This window comes from Salminus brasiliensis, chromosome 21 (assembly GCF_030463535.1).
Source record: "Salminus brasiliensis chromosome 21, fSalBra1.hap2, whole genome shotgun sequence".
NCBI classification, from domain to species: Eukaryota; Metazoa; Chordata; class Actinopteri; order Characiformes; family Bryconidae; genus Salminus; species Salminus brasiliensis.
Window position 1 is genome coordinate 23,072,107 of NC_132898.1, and position 19,848 is coordinate 23,091,954.

Consider the following 19,848-nt stretch of genomic DNA (forward strand, 5'->3'; position numbering starts at 1 on the left):
TATATCGCAGAACAAGAAAAAAATCAGGTTTTGGGGAGTTTGGGCTTTCAGGAATGTTGAGATGTTGCATTTAAAGACTTTGTTATGGGGAGAAAATACACTATATGGACATCCCTGTGTAATGACTGCATTCTGCTACACCGCCCCCAGAGCAGATAAGCATGAACCTGCTGTTTCTGGACAGTAGAGACAGTTACTCCAATTTCTCCTCAGAAAAGACAATGAGCAGGAGTCCCAGCGCTTTTGTCCATATAGTGTAATTTCTGCTGTGGTTTGAGGAACATATGTTGAGTTTGGTCGAGTCTGGTAACACCTGCCACAGAGGAAGAAATACAGAACAAAGCCTACTGGATAATCCTCACATTGGGTTTAAGTTATTCAGCTAAACGGGACATCCTGCTTTATAAAAACGCTCTCGGGGCTTCCTCAGTGTTTCAGATCATCACTGGACCCGAACAGCGCCACCAGCTGCTCCTTATATGAAGCGATGTTTCTCTTCATAATCTCTTTACAGGGACCCAGCAAACGCTCAAACGCCTGAACGTCGATCACTGAAAGAGAAACAGAGACACTACAGGATGAGCCACACGGAGGACAGACAGCTTCACCTAAGATACACTATGGGGGGAGGGTTACAGATAACAAATATCTGGCAAGTAAGACAGTCAGTCAATACAGACAGTCATGATTTTACATCACTGTGTTCATTAAAACACCTTCAAAGTTCTCCTCATGGAGTCTAGTATTAGGTATAGTTCTCATCCAGCACCTGGTTTAATAAATCAGTTCTTAATGATGGTAAATCAGGAGAACTGCTGCTGCAGCTGAACACGTCCCCGCTGTGCTGGCTGGGGATGTCCAGGAGAAACCTGGAACCAAGCCTAGTTCTTCAGACTAGCTCTCAAGATCTCAACTACTTTCTTCAAACTAAGAAAAAAATAATGTAGTTCGGTGCCTAAAACGTCTGAACAGAACAAGAATATGATCTCAATTATAATTTTTAAATCTATTTGTTCCAGAGCCAACAGATGCCTAATTTTCTGGAATGTGGCCTCGCCATTTAATCTTAATTTAATTTAATTAAAGCTTATTATTAAAGTGATCATTTGTTTAATAACATTGACCTTCATTGAGTTTCCTTTTATCTAAAATGTGATCAACCAGTGTCTGAAATTTGCTGTCCAAGTGTTGGTGTGAAGCTAATGTAGCTAACATGTAATAAACACTTGTATCCCACCAATTAGCCTGGTGCTAACTAGGGCTTCTCGCTGAAAGCCAACGAGTTGAATCATCACTAGAAGAGCTGTCAGTCGACTGAGATTCTTCATGTCAATTCATATTTATTTATGTAGAGTTTTTCACACGAATGTTGTCACAAAGCAGCTGTATAGAGATCAGGGTTGTATATTCGGGCGGGGCTGAATATCTGAGTCTGACTCCCTTGCTAAAAGGAAATGTCCGTGACAACATGCGCTGGTGGTTCACTGATGAGGCAATCGAGTATTTCAGAAAGGGTCTAAAGTATGGAGGCTTTTCTGAAGGAGAATTCTACCAAACGTGAGCAAGCTCTGTCTGCAAGAACCCGCTCAGCATTCAACAAAATCAAACACGGCAAACCACCACCGAACATGGCCTTCCTCCGGTTATCTGGGCAGACTGAATGCAGGCAGTAATTCTATTGACAGGCTAATTCTAACTATGTGCTCTGAATATCTCTGCTGGGTCGGTCATAACACGGGAAGGTAGGACCACGCATCTGCCCTGTGATTTCTATAGGCCAGGCCAATCTTTCAGTTTACACCTGTTAGATGTTTGTTGTGCAGGAAAAAGAGACTGAAGACAAACATTTGCTGTTTAGTCTAAATCCCATTCATTTGTTTACATCTGAGATTGATGAATATTTAATGAAAAGTACAGTCAACTAATAATTCTGTAGAAATCATTATTATTATTATGATTATATGATTTAAACTGAAATATAAATATATATTATTAATTTATTTTAATGTAAATACATGCTGTCTGTCTCAATATTCCACAAACCCATATGACAGCTCAACATTATATGTTGGTAATTACAGTACATACAAATAGTCTGCAATCTTTCATCATATGAAGCGTCTCCTTTACTGATTTTTAAATGCTCAAAAATGTTCCCATATGAGAATAAAAGTGGAATCTTCCACTGACAAAATTCTGACCCTAGTGCTACTGTAGGCCTAAATACTTTCATAGCTAAAAACAGTAGCAGTATCTCTACAGTGTTCACACTTCAGTCCATGTATCTACCTGAGTCAGAAACCACACAATCGAGTCTATAAGAGATTACTGAACACCTCCTCTTGTTCAGGTGGAGGTGTGATGAGGAGAGTGTTAGCGCTAGCAGTTAGCGGCATGCCAATTGGTCCTTTACGTGTAGCTCTAGTGTAAAATCAATAAAGCCCACTTCTGACACCAACGTCTGGTTTGCTGAGTAGTGAAGAAACACCATGCACTCTTACCTAAACACTTGGTCTCACCCACTGCGTAGACAGACGCCGCTCTAGGTTTATTAGTGACCAGTGCCAGCTCTCCGAAATACTGCCCCCTGCTGCAACGGGCGACTTCCACCTCCTCGTTATCCTTCTGACCTGCTTTAGTCTGTGGAGAACACACAGTGGGCCTTACTCACCAACCGTCCTTCTTAAAACCCACTTTTGCAGCTTTCCACGATTCTGGAGCTGCAGTCTTTTATTTTAACCCAATTGATCCAAACAGAGAAGAACCGAGTCTAACACACTTCAGGTCCTGTGCTGAGAGAAGCTGGCTGGACTGGATGAAGCTCCACGAGTTCGGAGTTAGCCTACACCCCTCTGATCAGGGTGGGGAAAGTTATCGATTCTAAGATAAATCGCTGCACAGAATCAGAATCGGACAGTTTCGCAGACTAACACTAAGTCTAAGCCTGGACTGTATGATATTTTAATGGGAACGCCACTTGACCCCACAGACAGACAGACAGATGGACAGACAGACAGATGCTGGACACTGTGATTTACTTTGCTTTTAATCAGAATCTTCACCACTCCAGACTCCACTATGTAGAAACAGTCTGCAGCGTCGCCCTGCAGAGGAAAAGAGCTCTTCTTATATCAGTGTGTCAAATATTTATACTTATCAGTTTAGATTTCTCTGTCTTTAATTTAATATTACATTACGTACAGAGAAAATGGTAAATTAAATATTACATTCAATTAAATTAAATTAAAATGTATCACATGATTAAATCTCAGTGACATCACTAAACCTGTTTAATAATCAGCTCCCCGTCTCTGAAGGCTTTCGCTCCTAAAACGTCAACAATCTTCATTCGCTCAGACAACTGGGAAAAGACAAGAGACAAAGACAAGTGCATATTATTATCTTAAAATCTGATAGAATAAAAAAAAATCATTTTATGTACTATTTAAATTGCTCTTGTTTGATTGGTTGTTTGAAAACAGCTGTAGGTTATAAATAATCCTTATTCACAGTGAAGGTTAAATGATTTCCATTGCAGCGGTAACTGGGCTGTCATCCCAGTTCCAGCCCTGAGCTGACTTTAGTGTCCGCCTGCACCGGGTGTGTGTGTGTTTGAGCAGAACACAGACAGAGAACAAAAGCACACACTGACCTCCAGTGACTTCAGCAGAGGAACACACTCGATGAAGGCCTCGTACATCCTCCTCTTCTTCGCATTATTTCTCACGATTAGTCTGTGAAACGTCGCTCTGTCCTACAAACACAACACAGCAGAACCTAGACCTTCATGGATCCTCACTGCTTTACAGGTATGCTTTTAAACAGGGTATCATATAAAAACACGTTAAATTACCAGTGCCCACAGCGCCCCTGGCTGGGTGGCGATTATAGTGGCCGCTCGTGGAGTGTTGTACATCAGCGCCAATTCCCCAAAACTGCCTTTATTATCGTACTTCCCCACACAGCGGCTCACTCCATCCTTCATCACCTCTATATCATACACTCCCCTGAGAACAGAGAGCGAAAGAGAGGTAATGAACATGTCTTATTGTGTTGCTCATTAAAACACACTGAAAAGCGGTACACGTAGACTGGGAAAAACAGTCATCTTAAGTGTGTTTAAGGTGACAGGCACTTCAGGCTTGAAGATGATCAGGCTATAAATTCCTGTGGGGTGTGTGATGGGATTCATAGATTGAGAAGAGGTGGTGCAGTGCAGTGAAGGCCTTGTTGGACGTCTGGGAAACGGGTCGCAGAGCAGATGGGAATGATTTGCAAAAAAGAGTGATTGCATTCATGCGCACCAAAGGCCATAGTGTGAAGGAAGTAGCTGAATTTGCAGGTGTAGCCAAGCATACGGTCATACGGCTCTACCAGCAGTGGCAGAAATCCCAGTCTACATGCAAGCGGGTTTCGCGGATTGTGAATGAAAACTGCTTGTCCGGCGATTCCTGTCCGGCAATTTTGCCTTATGATCGTAGACTGTACATCTTGATACACCTGCAAATCCAGCTACTTCCTTCAACCACCTCTTCTCAATCTATGAATCCCGTTGGTAACCTCTCCAGTATTTATAGCATGATCATCCTTGTGCAACACCACTTGTAGGAGCCAGGTGGTTACCACCACTTTACACAAGCAAGATGACTATTTGTTTGTCGGGGGAGCTGATGGTGTATATAGAAACAATCACAATAAGACAAACCTCTCAATGACATAAAAATTATCTCCATCATCTCCCTGGTCTATTATGTGCTCTTGAGGCTTCACGAGCACCTCAAACATGGCATCCAAAACCTCAGAGAACTGCTCCTGAGAGAGAAAGATAATAAACTGCATAGTTTTTTAAGAGAAAGAGAGAGAGAACATTGAGGAATGTTTCATCTCTGTATTTGAAACAAGAATTTTTTATTTTATTTGCACTTTTGACTGGATAATGACACAGAGCGGGATATACCAGTTGGGTCCACGGGAGGGCGCCCATTCTCCTTCAATGCTTTAATAAGACTGGATACTTGTGCTATTTAATGTGTGTGTTACCTTTTCCAAAGTTTTGAACAGTAGTATGTCTTTGCAGGCTTCCTGCAGTCTGGAGCGCTGCTGGTCAGTTTTAGGGTGGATAACCTTAGGTTCAGAGTCATCATCCTCATCGTCATCTGGATTATATGCCTCTGCACAAACTGAACAAATAAATTAAATGAAATGATTACTTCAACGATTAAAATACTGAATGAGGAATGTGTAACATCACCAAGAATCAGAAGAGCTGGTATTTGATGGTCAAGCTGGTGGAAGACGTCCAGGTGAAAGTACACCCTATACTGGTATGGAAGCTGGTTAGGATGGCTGAACAGCTTAGCTCTTGACCAGAACAGTGTGTGTTTTCATTTGAGTTTAAATGACTAGCTGGTCTATCAGAATGACCAACTTGATGTGGTGGTGGTCAAGCTTGGTCATACTAGTTGTCTATCTTGGTCAGGTTGGTCATGCTGGTCAACAAACTTGGTTATACTGGTTGACTACTCTGGTCAGGTTGGTCATGCTAATCAACCAGTTTAGTAACACTGGTCAACAAGTTTTGCCATACTGCTTGACTATCTTAGTACGGTTGGCCATATTGGTTGACTTGCATGGTCAGGTTAGTCATGCTAGTCAACCAGCTTGGTCACACTGGTCAACAAGCTTGGTCATACTGGTTGACTATCTTGGTCAGGTTGGTCATGCTAAACCTTTAAACTTATATGAAAACACCCTATGCTGGTCAACCATCTTAACCAGCTCAGATCGACTAGACAGTTTTTTTCAGCGGGGATATGATGTACTCAATATACACAGATGCCTCAACACCACACATTAATACACATTATAATGATCAGTACAACAATTGTCAGAATGTCAATTGTCAGTAAGTTCAGTACATCTGACAATTGCGAAATCTACTTTACTGAAGCAGCTTTACAACGACCCACAACACACAATCACACATTATACACACCTTACGCAACAGAACAACACACTGAAAAGCAATAAAACCGCCCTTTACACCCACCTGATACTCTCCGATTGGATTTAGTGGGAGGTGGCGCTACACAGAGAGAGATAAGGAGATGATGAGATCAGTGGTGTCATTATTACCAATCATGATGATCTGATCAAAGCTAGTGAGTCCAAAAACATTGAATGTATTTAATGTAAAAAAGTGAAAAACATTGAAGAATATAAAATTAAAAAATAGAAACAAATTAAAAGATGGGTTTATCTGTAAAACTCTACATGACATTAGAATAAACACAAATAAATATAAAGTCAGTGGTCTGTGCGAGTGTTAACCTGTCAAACTATATATAACATTAGAATAAACCCAAATAAACAGAATTTGGTTAGGTGCTGTTGGTAAGTAAAGTTACTGATATGTCGGTTATAGGAACACAGGTTTGAGTGCTGATCCAGCAGCAGCTCCATGAGCAGCTCACTGGATTTCCCTTAGTAAAGTACTGATTAGATAAACTAAGTGTTGGATTGGAACTTGTGATGCTGGCCACCCTCCAGGAGAGCACTGGGAATATACAGTAGTTTGATTAGGCAGTGAAAACGCTGCTCATATAAAGGTGCTAAAGGGACTGGTTTAGGAAACCTACGTCTAAATGTGAAATCATCTGGGAAATCATCATCTTCCTCCTCATCCTCATCCTCATCCTCTTCCTCCTCTTCCTCACTGGACTCTGTTGGTGTTGTGTCTTTATCAAATGCCACTCCTCTTTGCACTGGAGATCTGATAGCGTTCCGACAGCTGATCTCAGCATTGCGACGGCTCAACTCTGCTATGGAAAAAAAAATGATGACAATAATGATAAGCCTGTTTAGTATTGATCAGCTAAAATAACACAGTCCAGGTCAGTATTGCAGGATTTTAAACTGGAAACCCAATGCAGTGTAAACCAATCAGCCGTAACATTAGTACCACTGATAGGTGAAGTGAAAAACATTGATTATCTTCATGTACAGTGGTATCTGTCAAGGGGTGGATCTATTAGGGAGCAAGTGAACAGTCAGTGCTTGGAGCTGATGTTTTGGAAGCAGGAAAAATGGGCAAGCGTAAGAATCTGAGACACTTTGACAAGAACCAAACTGTGGTGGCTAGACGACCGGGTCAGACCGGACCTCCAGTAAAACATCTGGCAGGTCTTGTGGGGTTTGTCTGACATGTAGAGGTGAGTACCAACCAAAAGTGCTCTAAAGAAAGACAACCGGTGAACCAGCAACAGGGTCATGGACACCCAAGGCTCATTGATGCTCATAGAGGCCCCACCTCACAACTTACAGGACTTGAAGGATCTGCTGCTAAAGATACCCTCCAAGGTCTTGTGAAGTCCATGCCTCAAATGCTCAGATACGCTGTGGCGGCACAAAGGGGAGCTACTCAATATCAGCCAGGTGGGTCTAATGTTATGACTGATTGGTGTACCTGTCAACAGAGTCTCACAAACTTCAGGATACATTTTTCTGAAGCAGACTATTGCTACTTTAGTGCCCTAAACATGGATGGAGACAAAGTCTAGTCATTCACTCACAACACATACCAATAGGGCAATTAGCAGAGATAGCTAACATCAGCTATTTAAGTCAAGTATCTTTATTGACATTTACAAAACTTTGCATATCCCAGCTTAGAAAGCTGTGGTCAGAGTGCAGCCATGCTAATGTGCCCCCTAGAGCTAAGAGGGTTAAAGGCCTAACTCAAAACATATGTATGAGTGAAATATGGTATCAGAGCGGGCCAGTGAGCTAGTTAAGCATTTTTCCTCCCCGATAGGTGGGGTTGCAGTGAGGTAAAGTAATAATAATGTTCCAGCTAACTGGAAACCAGAGGCTTTGTCCTTGGGTTCCATGTTAGCTCTACATATGGATGCCCACTTGAGTAAGTGATGGGACTATGAGGGATTAAACATGGTCCCCAATCAGGGTGGTACACTGCACACGGGGCCTAGACGGGATCAATTTGAGATTAAACTGGGCTTTAATGATTGGGCACATTTGGGAAGCCGAACGGGGTCCCAATACAAAGCATTTAGGAACCCAATCAGAGCCCATGCTCATCTGAAACCCACCTGGAACCCACCTAGCCCACGGTTCACCCATGTGATATTAATATTAATGGTTAATATTACTTGGCACCACTTACCAGCACACAGTGACATTATGTGACATATTTTAAGGGGGCCAAAAGCTGTAATATTGGTATAATATTAAAAAGTGCTTTTACGCTGCCAGCATGGTTGTGATTGTGCCTAATTTCTGTTAGTTCTTTTGTCTGGTCATCACTATGTCTGCACCACTTGTCAAAACAAAGATACAACCCAGCATGTGAGGCTTAAATGTGACATGCACATAATTGATAATTATTAATAATTAACAGTATTGGATGATATGTAAACAACATTACTGGCCACATCGCCCAGCCCTACCTTCCGCGTTTCTCTGTTCCTTCAGCCGTGTAAAATACTGCACTGCAAAGTCCAGAAGGTCAGAAGGTCGCTGCTTCAGCACCTCCACGGTGTAGCCTTTCAGCAGATCTGTCAAACCAGCCGGAATCTCCACACTCATACTAACACTGCAGCCGAGCACACTTTCTAAACACAAGACCACTTTCTGAGCTCAACTTCATGAGAATTTCACAAACATCAGATCTGCTGGAGTGGCGAACATGCAACAGGATAAAAAAAAATCACAGGAAGTACTTTCAGGATAAAAAATATTCAGAGCTCAAAAAAGCCCAGTAAATCCTCTGATACGCTCTCCAGAAGCAGCAGCCAGCAGAAAAGGATGAAATATCTGAGCGAGGGCACCAAACTAGCGTCCGCAATCATGTCTCATCGATGAACAAGATCAATAACTAGTACACTAGCATAGCTACACCTCTGGGACAAACACAGACATAACTGTTTTTTTAAAGCTTTAAAATTCTGACATTTTAATTAAAGAAAAATATGTACACACACATTTTGTTTATTTTTAATGATTTCCACGTTTTAGAAGAGACATGAAAACTATGAAGTCGCTCATCCTCTGTGAACCAAGCGGGACCTAACTGAACTTGACCGGCTTGCCTACCAGCATATTTAGGGGCAGTGTGTAATGGAAAGTATTGATTGTGGTCAGGCCCTGTTCGCTAAATTAGATCTCAGTTCGGTGACTGGGTTAAGCTCAGCGGCTTCCGTTGGTAGAGCAGTATTTACCCCTTAAAAATCCCTCAGGCGTGTTATTACCCAACAATGGCCCCAGCAGTTTCTACAGACGTCCCCGAGTTACTGAATGATACATGTTAGGGTGTGAGAAGCACTGGAGTGTTAAGGGGTTGAAGAAAGCATTCGGGGTGTGCTTAGCACTGGTAGCATTACCCCAGATATAGCTCCCTCACCCAAGACACGTTCAGTATCTTCAGGCTAATGTAGCTAACACGTTTAAAAGATCACACACTCTCCTTAAACACACCTGTGGAGGAGTTCAGTAATCTCTAATTTTAGACTTTATGTTCATTCTGACTCACTGTTACCAATTAACACAGGCTTAAGAATGGACAGGTTTCAGGCCTCAACATGGCTGCTAATGCTCTTAGCTGTTTCACTACAGACTGCAGTCCTCATTTATAGAGAACAGCGGGTCGTACATATTCAAGTCTAACGAGGATTACTGAACACCTCCAAACGGTTTAAGGAGAGTGTGTGAAGATTTGGAGTGTGCAGTTAGCACCATGCTAATGGATTCCATTTTTCAGCAAACATGTAGCGCTAAAGCTAGTCTTGGCTGTACATTATAAAATAAAGTAGGACAAATTGGTGTCTTATTTCTTAAATCCATATTGGAAACATTTTTAAATATATTTTTAAAAAATTGCAATGTATGAAAATGGGCACAAAAAAAAGTTTGGGCATATATTGAATAGATTTGTATTAAATATATATTTAAATAACTATCTAGATATATAGCTAGTTGGGTCATTTAATAACTACCTGTATATTAAATGACCCAACTGCATCTAAAAACCATCATTTGCGCCATGTTAAATGTATATTTGCTAATGCTTACCTTTAAGATATGCTACATATCTGTGTTTAATATTTATGTATTTGTAATTTGTAATAAATGTATTTTAAAGGATATTTGGTATATAGGCAATCAATTCAGTGTAAAATGTATTTATATGTATTTATATACAAAATGCAATATATTAATGCAATATACATGTCCATATATTTGTTTCGCATATGGTAACAAAAATTACCTAAATTAATAAAAAAAACAAACAGGAAAGCTAATCCTGGTTGGTTTTCCACATCTGAACCCTGATGACATGTTGTTGTACATCACGCTCCATTGATGTGCCCTGGAGGATATACAGCAGATTCACCCACACCCCAATGAACTGCACTCAATCAATATCCAGACAGAAGTCCTAAACAGTCTGTTTATTATGCATGATAGACTGAAAACAACAGCAGCATGCCTGCACTAACAAAGGCACATGCCAACAGATGATAATTAATAATGCTGAATGAGCTGAGAAGGACCCCGACACAGTTATTCTGTACTGGTGAAGTTCGGTTGGTCGGTTGACGGATTAGGCATTTGGTTATTCCGCTGTGAATCCAACGATGTGACGTGACCATCATGTGGACAATGAAACCGTAATGCACTTTTTGGATGAAGAATGGCAGATTGTGCCGACACGCACACAAAACACCACAGAGAACGCTGCATGTGCTCTGGCTGGTTTTATACCTGGGTACCTTCAGGAATACTCCAGCATTTTAAACCTCACTTACAGTAGAGGTCAACAGGCAAAGATGTTCGTAAATGAACCTGTTAATCTGTATACACCACACTGCTCTGATCTGATCTGTTTCCAATGGCACCTGTCAAAGGGTGGATCTATTAGACAGCAAGTGAACAGTCTGATGTGTTGGAAGCAGGAACTGGGAAATGGGAAGGTGTAAGAATTTGAGCCGCTTTGAAAAGAACCAAATTGTGATGGCTAGATGACTGGCTGGGTCAGAACATCTCCCAAACATCAGGCAGGTCTTGTGGGGTGTTCATAACGTGCAGTGGACAGTACCTACCAAAAGTGCTCCAAGAAAATAGAACCGGTTTACCAACGACAGGGTCATGGGTGCCCAAGTCTCACTGATGCTCATGGAAGCCCCACCTCACATCTTACAGGGCTTAAAGGATCTGTTGCTAATGTCTGAAGAAGTCCAGATACCACAGGACACCTTCTGAGGTGGCTGATCAGTGTGATTTGCTCCTTCAGAGATGGGACTAGTTTTCCAGAGTGAGTAGAGGAGGTGCAGCAGATGCAGCAGACAGGGACTATGTTTAAAAACACTGGAGTATTCCTTTAACAGTGTTCCAACTACTGTTTTCTTTAACACACAGAGATGGAGATTGAAACAACAGAAGTGTGTTTTTTCCCTGAAGAGAAGACAGAGACTGAATTCACAGCCTGGCACGATAAGGCACATCAACAGTCCTCTTCAACACCATTAAAAATAAACAAACAAACAAACAAAAAAAATAGATAAGTCAAATGGCTGAAGTCCCAACGTTCAATTGTGTGTGTGTGTGTGTGTGTGTGTGTGTTACAGCTTACTAATGGTGTCTGTCAAGGCTGCACAATATATTGCATGTGAATTGTTACCAGAGTAATAACAGTAATACTAATTATTAGTATCTACCTATTAATAATATCTATGGCAGGTGTTCATGATATTCATGTAACCCACCTAAGTACTGCTATCCTGTCTGTATTGTACAGCCAAACCAAAGCCCCATGTGTATGTGTGTGTGTGTGTGTGTGTGTGTGTGTGTGTGTGTGTGAGTGAGAGAGTGACATTCAGGTGCCATGTCTGGCTCTTTGGCCTTCAGTATTCATCACAGGTTTGGTGCGGCCCAATTCAAAAACTTCATGGCCAACTCAAATCCTAGGAAGCATGCCTGCAAAAAGAGAGAGACATATAGAGTTAGAGTGTGAGAGAGAGGCAGTCACACACGTGTGTATGTGATTTTATATATAAACACTTTATTGTTTTTCCTGCATCTCCTGCATCTCCAATGATTTGACTCATCACCTACGTAATTACAGCATTATTACAGGTATTTAAAACATAATAAAGAATAAGAAGAACTATTATTATTACACTTAAACAGCGCCGTTCACGTGTTTAGAAAGACAATTTACAATTTTCTGGCTGTACTAAAAAGACCACATTAAATTAATGAAATCTCTAGTTTACAACATGGAATAAATAGATATAAATATAGAATACATTTATTTACATAGTTATTAGATACGCATTTTTTTAGATATTTCAAATCAATACAAAGGGGTTTTAATATTAAATTAAATATTAAATGCAAATTAACAAATGTTCTACAGTATATATTTATATATAAATGCAGTTTGTAATTAAATGCTCTAAAAAATCATGAGCTGCAGTCCACTGAGAACTGCAAGGGCATGTCAGATGGCAAAATGATTGGCAGTAGCATCAAAATGGCAACTTAAACAACCCCCTGTCAGTAGCAGCTGAACAAGAAAAAGTCTAAAATGCTTATTAGCTGGTATTGTTTATTATTATGGCCATTTGCATGTTTTAATAAAGTGGTGATACTTCACACACACTTATCTCGCAGCATGAAGCTGATTTTAGCCTTAAAAGAGCCGCAGTTACATTCTGCCTCCTGTAAGTTCTGCACCATTTAAGGTGGAATGAAAAATTCCAATCAGTAGCTGGAGAATAACTCCTACCTCACTGGTGCACCGTGCTTGTTTACATAAATCACCAATATTCAGAATTTTAAGGCAGAAATCGCTATACTGAGGTTATGTGACAATTTGGCACAATGCGGCAATGGTCAAAAGCAAATCAGTACCAAGAGCCCTTCCAGCTTCAAGTACAGCTCGGCTTGACCTGCCATCTTTTAAAGTCCACGGAAGACAAGCATCCAGGTTTTTTTCTGTTTTGGCACCGAAGTGGTAAAACGAACTTCCCCTGGGTGTCTGAACTTCAAACTCAGACTGAAGACCCGTCTCTTAATAGTAATTGGGGAAGTGTAGTGTTAAGTATTATGGTTTCCATACTGACTTTCGTACTTAGAAGCATCCAAGCTTCTAAGTGTGCTTTCCAAGTGTCTTTTGCATCCTAGTCTGTACAAACTAGCTAAGAATATTTTGTGAGTAAACAGTGAAGTGAAATTTAGTAGGTCGCTCTGAAAAAGACCATCTGCTAAATGCAGTTAATTCATCACAACTATCCAGCAGATAATAGAAGAGAATCATGAAAAGGAGTAGACAGGGGCTCAAGTGTGTATCAATCATAGCTGGTAGAGAACTGGTGTTACAGAAATGTGTGTGTCGACTGCTTTGCCTTTTTCGTTTTATATACTGATCTCTATGCTAAGAGAAGCTCTGTGTAGTTCAGGGATGTAAACAGACTCACAGCGTTGGCGGGAAACGCTCGCAGCATGACTGCATTAAAACCCTTATACAGCGAGGTCACACCCTCCTCTCTGATCAGCTCCCTCAAGACGTCCCGGAATCCATTGGGGTATTTCCCCTCTGGAGCTGCAGGGGGCAGAAAAACAACACACACGGCATTCATGCTCAGACCCAGCTAATCAATAAGAAAGCCAGCTTTCTCTGAGGGCAAGTTCATAGAACACACTCTGACCTCTGAATACTACATTCACCACTTCCATATATGCAGTTTGCAGTCCTGTGCAGTTATTATTATTATTATTATTATTATGAAAATCAAGAATATATAACGGAATCCTCTCTGTTGCAGAACGTTTGGTAGCTTTTTGGTAGCTACGGTTAAAACAGTCAGTGGAACTGCACAGCCTGGATTTCATGTGAATTCCATGTAAACATCATGACTCTGATCCATGTCTTCTGACCAAGTCTATAAACTACTGATCATCAGATGTAACAAGAGTCTTCTCACCTGTCTGAAAGCGTGATTTTAATACGTCGGGGGGAATCGCCACAGCCCAGTTAAAGATCCCCGCCATACCGCCGGCAAACAGCACACTGGGCACGCTCAGTTCAGTCGGGCTTTAACAACAAAAAAAACACAAGCATAAACACACAGAGAGACAGCCAATCCACACGTCTCAGCATGTCAGCTTCCAAAAATAAAAATTGGTTTTATACCTAGAAATAAATGTAGATGTATTTTTTTAAACCTAATTTCCTCCCCAATTTAGATGAGCCAATTAACCCTCCAACTAACTAGGACCCCTCCCATCACTTTCAATGCTTCAGACACTAGGAGGGTGAGGACAAGCACTTGTGAAGCCAGCCATTGCCTCTTTTCTAACTGCTGCCAAAAGCATCACCACTACCCAGAGGAAATTGATGGCTCCCCAGCACTGGTACATTAGACGCCTGCGGCAGGCAACATCATAATGAGCGTGATGAGGGGAGAGAGCGCCATCTACCCAGCCTTGAAGTGAACCACAGAACTAACATTCACAGCTCAACACTTTAAGGTCTATGTTTAGGCTTATTTAGGGGATTCTGCTGAACAGGACTGACCTTTGATTATCTGGCTGGAGCCCTATTTGGTTGTGACCAGTTTTAGATGGGTAGGTGAAGTGATGTAATTTTACTACAGGTTTACACAGAATAAAAAAATCTCAGTATAAATGACTGAGGTGGGAGTGGATACTCAATTTACGCACATCTGCCACCTCCAAAAAAACATGAGGATAATAATAATAATCTTATAGCCCACTTAAAATAACACCGAAATATTAACATTTGAGTTTAAAAATTAGCAGCATGAAAATGTTCGTAACGTGTGTAGGCTATAAGCTAGGCTACACAATGACTTGCCTAATGCTGCCAGCAGCATCATGCTTCTGAGGATTTGACTGAGGTTTGCCACAGACAGATATATGTTCCATGCATGCCGAAACTAAATGTCTCCTCAAGCGTCTTTATACTTAAGAAAAGCTGCAAAAACTACTGTTCCACAGGACATGGTGGAATATTTACCCACATGTCGATTCGCAAGGGCTTAATATAACCTGAGGTTATTTTTATGGTTTGTTTTACAGAAGGTAAAGAGTTGGAATATGAAATGGGCGTGCAGTGCATATAAATGGTGGACATGGCACATTTGAGCAGGACTAAAAAATCACAGAGAAACTGTGGTAACTATTTTACCCCACCTCCCCATGTAAAACTAGGCCCATCCAAACAGGGCTTAGGAGAGAAACGGCTCTTCATGTCTTGAAGACATTGACATTTTTATGTCAATTTAAGTTCTGACAAACCTCTTGCCCTCCGGTGTGAGGATGTTCTTCAGCCACTCGTACGTCATGAAGTACATTCCACTGGCCGGCACGTCTGAGACACAGAGGGAAAGCTGTCAATCACCCACAGAGGTAGGAGTCAGTCACCCCTTAGCTGATATTTTAAGAGTTTCTGCACTTTTTTTTTGTCTTGGTGCTATCATATTTAATGAAATCATTTAATGAAAAGCTCGGTTTTAGAGAAACCCAGTTGTACTGTTGACATTGGTAGTGAATGAAATCAGATGCTCCCTCACAGAAAGTTATTACACTAAATGGTTATGAATACGCTGCCTGATGCCCGAAACACTGTTTTACCAGAGTCTAAATGGTAGAGGGATACATGCAGGGCGTTGTGCAGCCAAAAAAATAAAAAAAGTCCCCAGAGAAAACGTATTTGTTCAGATGTGCCTCTATTTTACAATCATCAACTCAGAAAACACATGTAGGTTCACTGGTGGGTTTGGATAGTAAAAAAAATGGCTAGATTTGTGTTGGAGTCAGTTAAAAGAATCTGAGTAGGTATGTTTCTCCAGAATAAATCACAATTTCACACCAAACCCCCACTCTGTATGTGTTCATCTCAAACACTGCCCTTGTATCCTAATGTATAATCTTATGTTTCATTACTCAGTCTCACTCTGCTGATATCCCTCATTCCACACAGTGATGATTACATTACTGCATCAGTCCACAGCGGCCAAAAACTGGCAAAAGCTCAGATACACAGCATCAGGTCATTCTTTCTGAAACTGACCAGAGTGAGTTCATTCCCCAGTCAGAATAAATGCCACCCAAATGCAGCACTACAGCCTTTACTAACCACAACAACCTTTCTCTACTCAAACAAACCCCAATTATACATGCCTGTAGATTCAAGCTGCACAATTATATTGTTTGTTAATCAGGATATTAGTCTTTATAATACCGGCAATAGTATACTAGTCCACTAGGAGCCCTGTTGTTTACTGTGTGTTCTCAGTATCCTAAAAACAACCACAGCACCAGAGGAGTTTCAAGACATCCATATAATCATACAAAAGGAAGTTATTTTGGTTAGCAATGTCACATCACAAATAGTACACTGTTATCATGTAAAAACCTTGTATCTCCAAAATCACAACTTTACAGGAGAAGGAAGAACCTTCTAAACTTGCAATGGAAGGTAAATATCAAGGGAAAAAGATTTTATCCCAAGTCGTTTAGAAGCATTTCTACTGGTCCATTCACCATTCAATTATAAAGAACAACATAAGGAATAGAATAGAGTGTAAAGCTTCAGGTTTAGGTGTAGCTGGCTTTGCTGTGTGGGGTAATGATGCAGTTAAAGGAGAGTAAACAGTAGAGTACCTCTCATTAAAGTCAGTGCGGTGCCTTTATAAATGCTCCTAATGCCACCTTCCCTGTAGATCTGCTTCATGCAGTCCATCGGCCCGGCGTATTTCACCTCTCCGGAGGCCGCCTGGATCTATGGGATGGAAGAAACAGAAAACACGCACACAGCTTAGGACCTTTCGTGCTACTGAAAATGTTGTGTGTTTGAACCTGGACACTAGTGGTTTCTGACACTGTTATCTAAAAGTATGGACAGAATTATGAAGCAGAGATGAACACAGTAGCATTCTGAAGCATGAACCGTGTCTCTGCAGGTCTGACTGAGGGAAATGTATGCAATTTACAGCACATCAAACATTGTACCCTGATGTCAAGAAGAACCTCCTACAAGAAGCCCAATTAGGCTCAATTTAAGCCGGTGATGAAGGACAGACCTGCTGAAACACACATACCTGCAGGAGGCATTTAATTCTTTCTCCAGGTGCCATAATGGCTGTAGTGAAAACACCAGACAGCATACCAGCTGCAAACAGCTGAGGATACCTGAGACACAAACACACACACACACAAACACACACATACAGATGTAGAACCAGGTTAGATATTAGAAGCCATGCTTTGTCAGGTTTAACCAGCATGTTGTCATGCACTCACGAGAGAATATCATCAGGGCTTTTCTGCTGAAGCTTCTTTCCCAGACCAAAACCAAAGAAACACACAGCGAACATGGGAGTGACTCCAATAATGGGAGCAGCCATGCCCTTATACAACCCTCGAACACCCTGAGAAAGAGAGAGAGAGAGCGAGAGAGAGAGAGAGAGACTGTGCATCAGTGCTGTGAACTGCAGACTATTTTCAATCTGCATCAAAATTGGTTTTATTGGCCAAACTTGTCAACTAGTATAAACAAACGTGTGGATCACCATGACCAGAATGACCACACAAGGCCTCCAATATGATCAAGCTTGTGGACCTAATGATCCTAATGGCCAAGCTGGTCGACAAGCTTGAGCAGTATGACCAAGCTAGTCAACCATTATGATCAAAAACATTGACCAGCATGACCACACTGGTCCAAAAGTATAACCAGCTTCACCAAACTAGCTATTCAACTATCATGAACAAGATGGTTGACCAGCACGAACACGGTGGTCCACAAGTATGTTGAAGAGTGGTTGACCATCATGACCACACTGATTGACCAGCATGACCATCAAGACCATCTTAGATCATCAACTGGTCTTGCACTGGATTTTTTTAGCAGGGTAAACACATTTTAGAAATGTTGCCCACCTCCTTTGCGAGGGTCTTTTTGAAGCAATCAAAAGTTCCGGCATAGTGAGGTGACTGACCCGGGCCTGGCTTTGGCTGAGTCTGGAGCCGCACCTGTGAAGAAGAAGAAGCAGAAACATCATCTGAAATATCTTTACAATATACCTTTACAAAAGCACCCATGTTTCTCTGAATTTTGACAGACTTATTGCGCAAATTAACAAAAAAATGAAAACCTATGACATCAGCAGAGGTGTCACATCTACAACACATGTAGGTCAAAGGTGAACAGTCCATATACGTCAGACAGGGCTCAATAAGGCTTAAATAAGGCAAAATAAGACCCAAACGCAGACATACAGTGTATTCACCAGTATATATAAACCAGTGTGTACTGCTTAAGGGAAACCTCACAGTTGTGGCTTGGAATGACTTTGTGGAGATGAATGACCCTGGACTCAATGCCCTAACAGTGCAGGCTGAATTCAGAGCTGGATTAGAGTCTGGGTTATTTTACTGGGACTATTTTACACACAGAAGAATATTATGTCTGTTTAAGCAGAAACGTGGAGCCAAATGTGAGTTTTAATGAGCTATAATCCTCCGTCCCACCTTAAATACTGCAGATCCATTCAGGCGCCTGCAGAAGCCAAGCAAACGTGACCCTTACAGTATACGAGCGAGTCCGACTCGCCGTTCAGTTCACACTCAGTTCACACTCAGTTCACACTCAGTTCACACTCAGTTCACACTCAGTTCACACTCAGTTCACCTCCTTCATGAAAGTAAAAGCAGGTCCGTGCTGTTTTACCTTGATTGTGTCCAGTGGGTGTCCAGCAAACACCAGACACACACCTCCAAACCCCCCAGCGAAGAAATTCTTCACAGGACTTATAGGCTGCGGCTGCTTCGACATGTTTGGCAAATCTTACGAAGACAAAAGAGGGTTTAAGCAGTGTGGATAAAGAAAGAGAGGAGTTTACTGACTGACAGACCTGCTGGCCCTGTTACCGCTCAGGGGACAAAATAAATGCGGTATAGAGACCTTTCACCTACATATCCGCCCGGACACATTTCACTGTGGCACTGCTGCTCTCACTACAGAACTGTAGAGGGCGCGCGAGAGTGATTAAAAAAGTGTGTGTATATATATATATATGTGTGTGTGTGTGTGTGTGTGTGTGTGTGTGTGTGTGTGTATTATTATTATTATTATTTAATTTAATTTGATCAATTTTTTTTTTAAATATAAAAGTTTATTTACTTAAAAGTAACAAAGTGAACAACGTGACCGTGTGACATTTTCTGTGATATTTTTGTAGTATTTTTTATTTTGAAATTTATTACTAACATTTAGACTAGTGTGTCAAAAAAATATATTATAAATATATATTATTAATAATAATATTTCATAAAAATGAGTTGTTTCTGAGATTTAAATTTAGAAAAAAGAAAAAGAATTCTTTTCTCATAGTAAGTCGATTTTTGGAGGAAAACAAGACAACACACAGAGAGAGAGAGAGAGAGAGAGAGAGAGAGAGAGAGAGAGAGAGAGAGCAGCCACAGACATGTGATCTGATAGATATGTATAAGAGAGGTAGGGGACGAGACATGAGGTGATCTGTATATCTCGTGAACAGACTAAAATAAATAAAAAATCCACCAATTTACAAAATTCTTTGCATAATTTATCAGTTAAGATAATTAACAAAGTCACAGAGACTTGGTGTGAAATGCTCTGTTCTAGAGAAATGTACTGTTCTCAGATTGATCCAGACGTCTAAACCTCTGAAAGTGTGATTAGAATGACTATCAATTCCAATATTACTAAAATTATTCTTATCTTCTCAACAATAATCACAGTATAAGTCATTATTTCATGCT

At 41.0% G+C, this 19,848-nt stretch overlaps 1 protein-coding gene across 4 annotated transcripts; it reads right to left on the minus strand.

The window, feature by feature from the left end:
- Nucleotides 1-426: 426 nt before the first annotated feature.
- Nucleotides 427-19,010, minus strand: LOC140542730 (mitochondrial carnitine/acylcarnitine carrier protein-like). 4 transcript variants are annotated; one of them, XM_072665646.1, is made up of 15 exons: nt 18,776-19,010; nt 17,986-18,078; nt 16,708-16,804; nt 15,340-15,412; nt 8,473-8,605; nt 6,639-6,795; nt 6,050-6,085; nt 5,041-5,180; nt 4,706-4,812; nt 3,854-4,007; nt 3,653-3,754; nt 3,287-3,361; nt 3,039-3,104; nt 2,502-2,640; nt 427-551 (listed from the first exon to the last, which is right to left on the minus strand). In XM_072665646.1, exons 1-15 carry the CDS (start codon nt 18,878-18,880, stop codon nt 427-429), a joined length of 1,602 nt encoding a protein of 533 aa, XP_072521747.1. In that variant the 5' UTR covers nt 18,881-19,010. The 4 variants fall into 4 exon arrangements, with proteins under 4 accessions (XP_072521747.1, XP_072521749.1, XP_072521748.1 ...); XM_072665648.1 differs by lacking the exons at nt 15,340-15,412; nt 16,708-16,804; nt 17,986-18,078; nt 18,776-19,010 and having other exon boundaries at nt 6,639-6,818; nt 8,466-8,604; XM_072665647.1 differs by lacking the exons at nt 15,340-15,412; nt 16,708-16,804; nt 17,986-18,078; nt 18,776-19,010 and having other exon boundaries at nt 6,639-6,821; nt 8,466-8,604.
- Between the last annotated feature and the right edge of the window lie 838 nt (nt 19,011-19,848).

Coding starts and splice junctions, on each gene's coding strand:
- LOC140542730 (XM_072665646.1), bottom strand. CDS start 18,880: ATGTCGAAGCAGCCGCAGCCTATAAGTCCTGTGAAGAATTTCTTCGCT. Junction 16,805..17,985: donor AAAAGACCCTCGCAAAGGAG/GTGGGCAACATT, acceptor GCCTCCGGAGAG/GTGAAATACGCCGGGCCGAT. Junction 8,606..15,339: donor CTCACACCGGAGGGCAAGAG/GTTTGTCAGAAC, acceptor CTGCAGTGTTAG/TATGAGTGTGGAGATTCCGG.